Source organism: Asparagus officinalis, chromosome 5 (genome assembly GCF_001876935.1).
Source record: "Asparagus officinalis chromosome 5, Aspof.V1, whole genome shotgun sequence".
In the NCBI taxonomy this organism is placed as follows: domain Eukaryota; kingdom Viridiplantae; phylum Streptophyta; class Magnoliopsida; order Asparagales; family Asparagaceae; genus Asparagus; species Asparagus officinalis.
The window spans coordinates 71,937,995-71,950,679 of NC_033798.1; the positions used below are offsets into that span (position 1 = coordinate 71,937,995).

The window sequence follows — 12,685 nt, forward strand, 5'->3', positions numbered from 1 at the left end:
ATTGGTAGTCGACTCAAAGTCCAAGTTGAGATGACACCTCATACGTCGACTTGAAAGCTGATTGAAGTCGACGTCTTAATCGACTAGATAAGACGACAATTCCTACGTCGACTCGAATGACGTTGATAGTCGACTTGAGGTCCGAGACGTAACTCGAAACGAGATCAGTGTCGACTTAAGAGACGGTCCGAGACAAGACCGAGACAAGACGATAATTTGAAGTCAAGACGAGATCAGTGTCGACTCAAAAGGCAGTCTGAAGTCCTAGACCTCTTTTGTGTCGACTCGAAAGGCGAGGATAGCCGACTCAAGGAGATGAGACGAGAACTCTCCATGTCGAATCGAAAGGTGGGATCAATCGACACGCCTTGAGTCGACTCAAAAGTTCCCATCTCGTTAGACGATTTCCACTGTTTCAAGAGGTCAAAATGCATTACACAAGTTTTGAGGTACAAAACATATCTCAGGAACTATGAGAAAACTCATAGTTTCTGAGACAGTGGCGGCTGTCTCGGAAGCTATGAAGGAAACTCATAGTTTCTAAGACAGTTGCAGTTGTCTCAGAAGCTATGAGGAAAACTATAGCTTCCGATGTTGTGCGCAGCGGAAATTTCGGCAGAGTTTCTGGTGCACAATAAGAGAGAAAGACCGATAAGAATTCTTGTTTCTCAAAGGAAACAAGAATCTGAAGCCTAATATCCCATCAAAGTGGGATATTTGCTCTTCCTCTCGTCAGCTCTAGGACTACGCGTCGAGGGATCCTAAAAACTATTACAATGGCCACAAACTCAAACAAACCGATTTTACGTGGTTCGGCAAACTGCCTACGTCCACGGGGCAAGGAGGGGGAGATCTACTATTAGAGAGGAGAATACAAATAGGGTTTACAATCTCTCAAATCTAAACCCTCAAACAATCTCTCAATCTCTCACAAAAGGGATACTAAAACCTAAGAGACGCTGCACAGAACTCCTCTTCAAAACAGCCAAAAAGCTATCTGCTTTTTCTCTCTCTGCTTTGCTTGCACGCCGCCCAAAAGTTTCTTTTCACCCTCTGCTCTTTACCCGCTGCAGCCGCCAAAAGCCAAATTTCCTTTGCCTTTGCTGCCGTTTATTCCCCCTCAGCCTTCGCACCAAACCCTAGGAGAGAATACAATTCCTATTTATAGCCTACAAATTCCATTCGGGTGGGCCAGGTTTGTCCAAGAACCCGCTGAACAAACTTCTTCCACACGGTTTCCTAACTTCGTGGCCTTCTTTATCCGCTGAACAAACTCCAATTCTCCAAAGCTTGTGGCCCCCACTTGAACACGAGAAAACCAAGTCTCGTGATCAGCTTCCCAAGCGGAAGACTGATGGGACAAGACTTCAGTGTTCACATCCGAGACACATGCAACTGTCTCGGAAGCTAGGCTGAACTTTACGACGGTTTTCTCAAGTTTTGTGCAGTTCATGTGGCTTCATAACTCCTGGGAATCATTCATGAACGTGGGTGAGACGTTACGAGTGAAAAGCACGCCAATAACTGTGTGGGCCCAGCTCTGAACCTCGGGTACTACAAAATTCAGGTCCCTGTGCCGTTTGGAAAACAGAGAGGAAGGCCCTCGAATCTTATTACACTCGAACTCAACGGCCCTGAAATTTGAATTCTCTTCATCCTAGCCGTCTATAAAACAAATCTCCACCGTCCGATCAAATCATTACAACTCAAACAATTTATTTTCTTTTAAACTCCACTCTTCGCTCTCTCTCCCTCCCCCCAAACATTTTTCACTCGCTCCCTCTCTCTCTCTCCAAAACCCTAGATTTTCTTTTCTCTGATTCGAAACCCTAGGTTCATCGAAAATTTGATGATTAGGATGCCGGCGATCGGAGAAGTGGGGAGCGCGATGAGAACAAGGGTTAGATCTCAAGAGTTCACGGCGTCCGAGACGGGCTCGGTAGATTCCGACGAGAGCGGATCGAGCGGCGGCGGGAGTGAGGGATTTGAGCTTAAAGAGGATCCTTCGTTCTGGAAGGATCACAACGTTCAGGTATTTGATTTTTTTTAGTAATTACTTAATTTTTGTGATGGGCTGTTTGATTGTTTGTGCCTCCAAGTTCCGTTATTAGTACTATAGTTTCGAGTTCCTGCAAGTTGTAGGTGAGATCTGTCGAAAATTTCAAAATTTACGCTTTAGCACTTAAAGTGCCTGTTGATGTGCTAAAGTTGGACCCTACAACCCCACATTTTCCAACAAGATAGCTGCTTTGGGTTCTTTATTTGCTTGTTGGACTGATAGTGCGCAGAGAATGAAAACAAGAATCCGATTGAGTTGGTTTAGTAAATATTCCTGTCTTGAATTGATCTAATTCCTTAGTATTCTTGGAATTTTAATTAGGTCGTTATCCGAATTCGACCACTCAGCAGTGCTGAACTCTCCCTTCAAGGGAATAACAAATGTGTTAGGCAGGATAGCTGCCAAACAATTACGTGGATTGGACACCCAGAGTCCCGCTTTACCTTTGATCTCGTCGCTGATGAGCATGTCACGCAGGTATTAATTTGTGCTTTTCTATTTCATGTATTGCAATTACCTCTTTATATGTTGATATCTTACTTGTAGAGAAATATTATGTTCTGTTTTTAATAGGAGAAGCTGTTTATAGTGGCTGGAGTTCCCATGGTGGAGAACTGTGTCTCTGGCTACAACAGCTGCATGTTTGCATATGGTCAAGTAAGTTCTCGCTTATATTTCAACCCTTTAACTAATGATTTTATATCTGGAAAAACCAAGGAAAACCTTGTTCATATCCATGTACTTCACAGTTTGAAGGGATCTGTATAAGATTTTAGTATATAATAGGTTTATTTTACTTTACTAAACACATGTGAACTACAATGCCTCAGTTTTGCTCAAAGACAGCGAATTGAGGTTTCAAATAGCTAAAAGGGGAAATTCTCTTATTGTTTGGTACTTGGTTTTCAGACTGGCAGTGGAAAAACACATACAATGTTAGGAGACATTGAAGAAGGAACTCGTAGACATAGCGTAAACTGTGGCATGACTCCTCGAGTTTTTGAATATATGTTCTCTAGGATACAAAAGGTAGGTTTTTTTATAATGTGTTGAATATTTTACCATCTCTATGCATTGATTAACACTTAGATCCCGAGTGCCTTCGATTTTGTAGGAAAAGGAAATTCGAAGAGAAGAAAAGATACGATTTACATGTAAATGTTCATTTCTGGAAATATATAATGAACAGATTTTAGATCTGTTAGAACCTTCCTCTACCAATCTTCAGGTAATGGATCAAACTCTAAAAAACTGCTAGCTCTTATTCTGCTATAGGATTCAAGATTACAGTTCACAATAACCTTCTACTTGTGTTTGAATCTAGAGCAATGTATGTAAAGTATCTTTTGGTTTCTTCCAGATAAGGGAAGATGCAAAGAAAGGCGTACATGTGGAGAACCTGAAAGAATTTGAAGTTTCAAGTGCCAGAGATGTAATGCAACAACTTATTCAGGTATAAGATTTTAAATTTGGTCACTTTTCCATAAATTAGACAGTCAAAACTTTATGAGCTACCAAATAATCATATATAAATTTCTTTAAATAGAAACATGTAGGTCTATTAAATTGACTAGTATTGAATTTTGTAATTTGAGGTCTTGAAATTTTTATCAAGGACCTCCTCTTAGTTTGTTATTTGACAACTGTAACCCTAAGACAACCTTATAAGGTTAGATTAGTGGGCTTATGGAGCCAATGTTGCAATGCATTGGCATCCTTTGCTTTACTTTTTAGTAGAATCACAATAGATGTTCCTAATATTATGATCCAATATAACTGCAGGGAGCTGCAAATAGAAAAGTTGCTGCCACAAATATGAACCGAGCAAGCAGTCGGTCCCATAGTGTTTTCACTTGTGTCATTGAAAGTAAGGTAGGTGAAATTTGATAAGTCTTATCTTTCTATGCATGCTCTATCTCTGACAAATTCGGCACATATATTTGATATTGCAATTTTAACATGGCTGACAACTTATAAAGTAATTTTCCATCATGTTGCTCAAACGAGGTTCTTTTCTCCCACGATAAATTCTCCATTATCCCCACTAATCATGGCTATTATTGTTTCAGTGGGAAGCCCAAGGAGTTACTCATCACAGATTTGCTCGGCTCAATCTTGTAGACCTGGCAGGCTCAGAGAGGTAAGATATTAGGAAAGAACTTAGCACAAACCATGTTAAATGTGCGGCTTTTCTCTTCTATGCTTTGGGATGCTGATTGTCCCTGGACTTGGCATTCTGACACATGTGTGCCTTTTGTGACCTGGACCGCAAAGCACGATGTTTTGTTATCTATGCATTTTGGTTGTTTTATTTGTTCAATATTACATGAGATATATAGTTGATTTAGGAATTCTTACTCCATTATTTTCTCGAGCTATCTTAAATTGGAATCATGCTCTAGAGATGACCCCATTTGATGAGAAAGCTTAGAATATGATTATATCTTAAATTGGAGTTTTAAAATGTGTACTCGGTGTAGTTTTGTATAAATGTGTGGCGGAAATATCCAATTTATATTTTACTTGATGGTTGGTTAATATTGTTATTGTCTGTTTCTTGAGCACAGGCAGAAGAGCTCAGGTGCCGAAGGTGATCGGCTCAAGGAAGCTACTAACATCAACAAGTCACTTTCAACTTTAGGGTCTGTGAACACTGTCATCTATTGACAAATCATATCCGTTCCTTTATTGCACTAAATTTATTGTTTTTTGATGTTGGCAGATCATCTTATCTGATTTACATTTGATTTTCAGGCTTGTCATTATGAACCTTGTTGGCAGTTCAAACAAGAAGCCTATGCACGTTCCTTACAGAGATTCAAAATTGACATTTCTTCTTCAGGTGGAAGTTTAACTTAATATAGAACAACATCTGTTATTGCAAAGTAATTTGTTGCTAACATGAATAATACCTACCAGATGGAAAAAGTGAACCTGCATAATATTTCACTATCTAGTAAAATTGGGAAACAATAAATAATATAAGTCAAACGAAGCTCGCCATCAGGGATAAATTTCACTATCTACTACGAAGACCAGATTTTTGTTCAAACAATAAAACAAAGGGTTCTTGGATTTCTACAAAATAAATCTTTTGGACCCTTCTATGTCAATATGTAAAGACCCCAATTAAACTTGATACTTTGTCAGAAGACGCATGTGGTTACACATGGTAAAAATATTGAAGGTAGAAAATATCATTGCAATTATTATTAATTTAAAACTGTATTATTGTCTTTGATAAGATTGATTTCTTCTGTTTACCTATCATGTTGACATAAAGAGTAGATACAATTTTTTTAATAGCTGCTGATTTAGTACAACATGGAACTGATCATTTTAGGATATTCACTAGAAAGGATGGTTGAGTACAGTGATGACGATAAGAGATGTTATCCCTATCAAAATGCATTGCAAGTTTGCAACGATAAGGTCAAATACCATATGGGTAGAAAAGTATACGTTTCCACGTGAGGAAACATTAGATGCATCAAACCTATTTGCTATTGGGCATATCACTTGACAGCAGGTATTGAATAAGCTCTTTTTCTCCCACAAACCAAGAACCCTTGGTGTTTTCACCTATCAAAATTGATTGGCCATCCTAATGTATGCCTCGCAAATTAAATGATCCAGTTGGTAGTCCGACATAATATATATCCTGGAGATTTATATATGTGCACCAAATGGCTTCCAACTGAATTAATTTTCACCATTATAATCAATGGGATCACGTGATGCATGGATAGGAAATATTGAATTACGAGCTTTACATTCCATAGTGTGAGATCATGATCAACAATTTAGATCTTGTTGCATAGCTAATCAGGAATTTTGTCAGCGAAGCAACTTTCTTAACTTTGTCCAGTAAATATAAAACTTTCCCCTCAATTAAACTCATTTTCTTTATTTGCTATTTGTGCATGTTTTCAGGACTCCCTGGGAGGCAATTCCAAAACTACTATAATTGCCAATATAAGCCCTTCCAGTTGGTCAGTGACACCTTGTGTTGGAAAGTTTTTCTTCTCGATCATATTATATGATTTTGTTGAATTCTTCTTTTGGTATTAGTGATAAATGTTAATTTAGCCAATCATTGTTCTCTTTATAGTTGTTCTCTGGAAACGTTAAGCACATTAAAATTTGCTCAGCGTGCTAAGTTCATCAGGAACCATGTAAGTACTTTTCAAGCTTCCATCTTTTTCCTTAAATTCTTCTCTTGTTTTTAGCACCAGCATAAGCGCTCATGGTTCAAATTTTAGGCAATTGTCAATGAAGATGCTTCTGGAGATGTCCTTGCGATGCGTTTACAGATTCAACAACTGAAGGTATGATGTGATCTGAGTGACAAATTTAAACATACAATAGAGTATGCACTCTTAAAGTCCCTCCAACCATTACTCTGAAGTTGCGATGGGGGTCAGAATTATATTTCTATATTCTAACATGCCTCTGCAGGTTGAGTGTCCTTTATGGGCTAAAACCTAGACTTCCGCAGCAGCATCAATTTTTAGAAAATCTGTTTTTAACTTGTGGCTGGTGGGATTTGAACTTGGGTTGCTTGATACCATCTTAAAGTCTCTCTAACAATTACACCAAAACTCTAAAGTTGTGATGATGGTTGAGGGTTAAATTTTTATATTCTAACATGCACACTATTGCAGTGATTATTTTTACACTTTATTTATTTGAAACATCATATTGTTGAAAACCAAAACACATTGTAGTTCTGAATTAGGGCAAATATTTGTTATTGCGATGGTAATTGAATGTAAACAAATTAAATTGGCTATCTGCATCTTGATATACTAGTACTTTTGAACGAATTTGCAATATGTTGGTTTAGCCTCACCTGATTGGAATTATTTACATTGGCTCTCTGAATACATCTTTCTCTCTTTTTGCGTGGCTTTTTTTTTGGTCCCTTGTGGGTGTTTTTTGTAACCGTAACTCAACGTCTACACCCTTATATCCTAATTATGCAGAAAGAAGTTAATCGCTTGCAAGGATTGGTCAATGGGGGAAGTGAGAACTTTGGAGTTGACAGCTTAAGCGCTTTTACTCCAGGATCTCCAGGAAATTTCAAATGGGATGGACTACAAGGATCAGGATCATTTAGTCCGCTTACATTTGATAGAAGGTTATCACAGGTAAGCATCTTTGTTTTAGTTTTGCCATAAATTTTATGGTATATCTCTTTCAAAATTGAGGAATAATGTAACTGTTGTTTTCCCCCTTGTAGCTGTTATAGTGTTTTTCTTGATCTTAGTTTGTTCAATCTTATTTTAACATTCATTCTAGAGGAAAGAATACGAAGCTGCCCTAGTTGCAGCCTTTAGAAGAGATCAAGATAAGGAAGCAGCTTTGAAGGCCTTGGCTGCTGGGAAGCAGGCTGCAGAGCAGCTGGTAAGTGAAATGTTTAATCTATTAACATAAAAGAGAAGAAACTGTCAGTTAAAACTTAATGCATAAGTTTATAGTCCTTACATAGATAAATGAGCATTTTTTTTTCTTGTCTTAAATTTTCTACATTACAATTAGTAGAGCTGTGTGCTTGTCTTAATTATTCTATTTTGTGTTTATTTTATCAAATATGAATTTCTCTGCGAGCCATTAGTTGTAAGTAAACTTGGTACCATGCACTCTTTTGTGTTTCAGGCTACTCAAAAAACAGAGGAGGTAAGAAGTTTAAAGATGAGACTTAGGTTCAGGGAGGAAGGAATAAAAAGGCTGCAGGCTGTTAATTCTGGAAAACTATCAGCTGAAGCACATCTTCTGCAAGAAAGGGAGGAGCTTGTAAAGGAAATAGAGGTTCTGCGTAACCAGGTTGATCGTAATCCAGAAGTAACTAGATTTGCTATGGAAAATTTGCAGCTGAAAGAAGAACTTAGAAGGTGTGCTTTATATTCGTCTTTTAGACTCCTGTAAATTTTGATATTTATTTTATATCCAGTAAACCTCTAGTTTCATGTTTGCTATCTGTGCATCTGTGAATCCTCAGACTGCAGGCATTTGTTGAAGAAGGTGAGCGGGATATGTTGAATGAACAGATCACAGTTTTACAAGATAAGGTATCAATTGATGTTCCTGTAAAGCGGGGTTAAAAAGCTTTTATATCAAATTCCTGTTTATTCATCAGGCTTGTATTCTGCAGTTATTGGAAGCATTGGATTGGAAGCTCATGCATGAGAAAGATACAGAGGCTGTTCAGGTTCAAAATTTTCTATATTTGAACTTGATTTCTATTTATTTCCCCAGAGGATAATAGCCATCTTCCATAATGTGCTCGCTAACATTAATAGAGTGGATTATTTTACTTAGTTGTGCCCTTGGTGTACAAGCCTAAATATATGTATGTATTATCATATGTATGCAAGTTTACATACACAAATATTATTCTTCGTCAGCACATCTTCTGTGCCATTTTTACCATATAATACGAGCTATGAATATTACTGGTCATGAGCCAAAAAGGTCAATTTATATTCGATCCATTTTTCACTAAATCATCATAAAGTCTCAAACATTATTTGAGATGATAATGAACTATCATTCTTTTTGTGAAAAAAGTAATATTTGAGTGAAAATTCGTATGTTATCCTTCCTTCTTAGTATAACTTCTATGCATTTTGCTTCACAGGGTCGACTATCCTTAACCTGGGATTCTTCAGTCAATGAAGAAAATGAATTCCTTCGCTTGCAGGTAACTAACATTTTTAACAGTCTAAATGAATTCTTTACACAAAGATGAATTCCCTTGCTTTTCACGTCCTATAACTATTTGCTGGAAGATACATGACCTGGATTTTATTCAGGCTATTCAAAATCAGAGGGAAGTGGAAGCACTTAGGAAGAATCTGACTTTCTGCCTAGAGGCCAAAGAAAAGCTTGAGAGGTACATAACAGGCTTATTAGTTCTATAGAACACGTACCCTATTTTTTGCTATATTATTTGACATTGAATGTCAGCAAGTTTCTAAAAAATGGTTTCATTATGCGTACGGTCCGATCTCGGGTACCGATTAAGCAGATTATGCTAATTGCATTTTAAAAATATTATACACACTATGGTAAATATTATATATATATACACCCCACCCCCCAACCATATAACAAAATATAATACTTTATGAAAAAAACAAAACATACCAAGATAAAGACTAACAATAATACTCCAAGCTAGGCCTTGTAAAAGTAAATATTTATCATACTAGAATTTCTTTTGTCTTTGGCTCAGGGGGTACGTGAATACATATTTTGATAATTCCTCTAATATGTAGGTATCCTAAACTAACGTGGCCTGACTTATACGTGATAAGTTTACAGAAATTTAAAATTTTGAGAATCACCAACTTAAAATATGGTCCTGATTTTTGTACGATAGGATTAACCAGGACTTGCCTGTATGACAAGGTTATGGAATTTAAGAATTTACCAGACCAGAAGTTCTGTTTGTCCTTCACTTGAACTGATACTTGAAGGCAATTTTTTGACATGTGACAATTGACAAATAAACTTGGAAAAGTTTTCAACTATAAAGTCACATATCCCATCTTTATATGATAGGGTTAACTAGGACTTGTCTATATGACTAGGTTGTGGAATTTAAGAATTTACCAGACCAGAATTCTGCTTGTCCTTCACTCGAACTGATACTTGAACGCGGAATGATACTTGAAGGCAGAATTTTGACGTGACAAATAAACTTGGAAAGTTTTGAAGTACAAAGTCACATATCCCAATTATGGTTGCAAACTATCTGCAGTAGAAATAGAAAAGGACTAACATGTTATCTACAATCAGAATCAGAGGGGCCTTTCTGTTCTGATGCTTCCTTCTCCATATATATCAATTCTCATACTGAATTGAAGAAGTCAACAAGAAGCCAAATGTTAGTTTCCGCACTTGACTGTGCTTTTTCCAATTAGTAAACTGTTAGTTGCAGAAATGAATGTAATTTTTTTTAAAGAAAGATGCAAGCCTGTATTGAAACTGTAGACTCCACAATCCTAAACTACATTTTTACCACTGTGGCTGACCTCCTTGGTCTTATTTGAAAACTGTTGTTTTTTTACATTGAGTAATCTTCGTATACACATTACCACTTAACTCCAGAATGAATAAATAAATAAATAAATAATAAAATAAAATAAGAAGTTAAAAAAATTGTGTTCATTTTCTAACAGATGAGCATTTTACTGAACAAATCTGCAGGCATGTGGATGAGTTAGTCTCAGAGATTAAAGAGCAGAGGTCTTCCTTTGATGCTCCAAATGAAGAGACTCACAATTTGCAAAATGATAAATCAACTGATGAGCAAATGGAACTTAAAACAATGGTTGATGCAATTGCAGCTGCAAGTCAGCGAGAAGCAGAATCCCATGAAACTGCGATCATATTGGCCAAGGAGAACGAGGAGCTTCGAGAGAAGATTAAAGTTCTAATTGAGGACAACAACAAGCTTATTGAGCTCTATGATGGTGCTACTTGTGGTGGTGTTTCTAATCAACTGGATACTGATCTTCAAATCAAACATACTGGAGGGCAAGAGAACTCAGCAGATTATACAGGAAAGGGACCTGAGAATTCAAATATGGTCAACCATTATCAAGAAATGAAGGATATCGAAACTCTGCAGCATCAACTCCATGAAATGCATGAAGAAAATGACAAGCTGTTAAGCTTGTATGAGAAAGCAATGCAGGAGAGAGATGATCTCAAGAAGCTAATATCTTCTTATAATTTTCAAAAACCTGAAGGCAACAATCACATGGATTGTGAAAGATCTCAGGAAAAGTTAGAGGAACTGTTGGGCTTGTACGAAAAAGCTGTCCAGGAGAGGGATGAATATAAAAGAAGTCTTTCCTTTTATGGACCTAAAGAAGAGATCAAACGTGAAGAAGTTGTTAAAATGGATGTTGATGGAGTTATTCAGAAACGCGAGGGTGAAAAACTTGAACTATCAGAAGAAAAAGTATCACTAGTTGGAATCAAGTTGGATCAGGTCCAAAACCAGATAGAAGGTGCAGAAAAAGTTGCTAAATATTTTGGATTACTTGAAAAGGCAACATTTGAGGTGGATGACCTACGATGCTCTGTTGAAGCCATGGATCGAAGTGTTCAGCTGCAACAGGAGGAGCTAACAGCTACGAAGTCCATTTTGCCCAAAAGACGTGAAAGAAGAAAAATTGTGGAGAATAAGTTATTGGCTCTGAAAGTAGCACTTCAGAGTGTTTCTTCGAAGGTTCAGTATTGGGATAAAAGAGAAGAACAAGCCAGAACACATGTCAAATTGTGTTCAGCACCTCTTGAGCGAAAAAAGGAAGAACTTAAACACCTTAAGATCCGCAAGGAGGAAGCAGATAATGCCTGCATAAATGCTCGGTTGTCTGAATCTGAACTGAGAAAAAGCATAGCTGATTTGAAACTGAAATACCAAGATGCTGAGTCTCGAAAGAAAGAGACTGAGAGGGTACTATTTGCCATTGATAACAATCCAGATATTTCATCACAGAGGGCAACCAATTTTGGCAAAGCTTCAGAAATGCTCAAATCTGAAGAGGAGAGGTCCCAAATATCTGCTGAGGTTAAGCAGCAAAGGGAACGGTTGGCCACTGTTCTGAAGGAATTTACAGACTCAAAGAAGATATCTGAAGCACTTGATGCTATGATTCAAAGTCTCGAAGCAGGAATAGAGAGTGGGGTGCATTCTCTGCAGGAAGCTGAGCGTAAACTCAAGGATGTTGTTGCAGAAAAAGAGATTATCTCTGAAATGCGAGAAGAAGGAATGATAGAGATGTCTAATATTTTGGTTGAATACCAAGAATGCATCTTTGAATCAGATTTTAAAGAAGAGGAGATCAAGTTGTTTGATGAAGAGCTGCAATTGGAAGTTAGGAAACTAGAGGAGTTGAGAGCTAAGCAAATGTGCGCGACTCAGAAGCTGAATAATTTGATGGAGGAGAGCAAACATACCCTAATGCTTTCCGATTCAGACAAGTCTTTTTCTGAAAAGATAGAAGTAGAGCTTGGAGAGGTCCAAAGATCTCTTCTTGATGCTAAATCATTGTTACTCGGTGACAGGTAGTTTATTCAACTACCCTAGTTCAGTTCATTTTTGGACTGCACAGTATTCTCTTTTGTACATAAGATGCTCATTTTTGGACAATTGAGTATGTGTGCTGTTTAATTGGCGGTTCTAAAATTCAGAAGCTTGTTATAATTAAACTCATTATGTTCTTAACAAGAAAAAAAAGTTATCGTCTAACTTTCCCGTTTTATTATTTTCCAAATTTCCTCTTTTTAGGAAATTAAAAAAATGCAGAAAAAAAATGAGCTGGCATAATTAGGCGGGAAGCTTGAATCTAGGACGCTTCTCTGGACAAAAGAGCGGACCCCATTCCCTCTTTTCCTTTTCTCCATAAAAAAAAAATTAGTTTCAAATTTCCAGCAAGAGAAAAGACAACAATTTTTCAACAAAAGAAAGCCCAACGGACAAGAGAGAGAAAAAGAAGAAGCGGAAAAAAAAGCCAATAAAAATAATAAATAAAGAATAAATGGGAATTTTTTAGGGTTTCGAATCATTCCCTCGTTCTCCTCTCAAATCCCAACAAAACAAAACCTAGA

The 12,685-nt window shown here is 37.2% G+C and overlaps 1 protein-coding gene across 1 annotated transcript; it reads left to right on the forward strand.

Annotated features, from left to right (window-relative positions):
- On the forward strand, nucleotides 1,737-12,267 carry LOC109843833 (kinesin-like protein KIN-12G). The gene is made up of 21 exons (XM_020412794.1): nucleotides 1,737-2,032; nucleotides 2,381-2,536; nucleotides 2,633-2,716; nucleotides 2,969-3,088; nucleotides 3,174-3,287; nucleotides 3,420-3,512; nucleotides 3,842-3,931; nucleotides 4,129-4,199; nucleotides 4,627-4,701; nucleotides 4,814-4,901; nucleotides 5,993-6,051; nucleotides 6,171-6,234; nucleotides 6,322-6,387; nucleotides 7,045-7,209; nucleotides 7,361-7,465; nucleotides 7,718-7,953; nucleotides 8,061-8,130; nucleotides 8,214-8,270; nucleotides 8,700-8,762; nucleotides 8,875-8,954; nucleotides 10,274-12,267. The coding sequence occupies exons 1-21, from the start codon at nucleotides 1,850-1,852 to the stop codon at nucleotides 12,144-12,146; spliced, it is 3,912 nt and encodes a 1,303-aa protein (XP_020268383.1). The 5' UTR covers nucleotides 1,737-1,849; the 3' UTR covers nucleotides 12,147-12,267.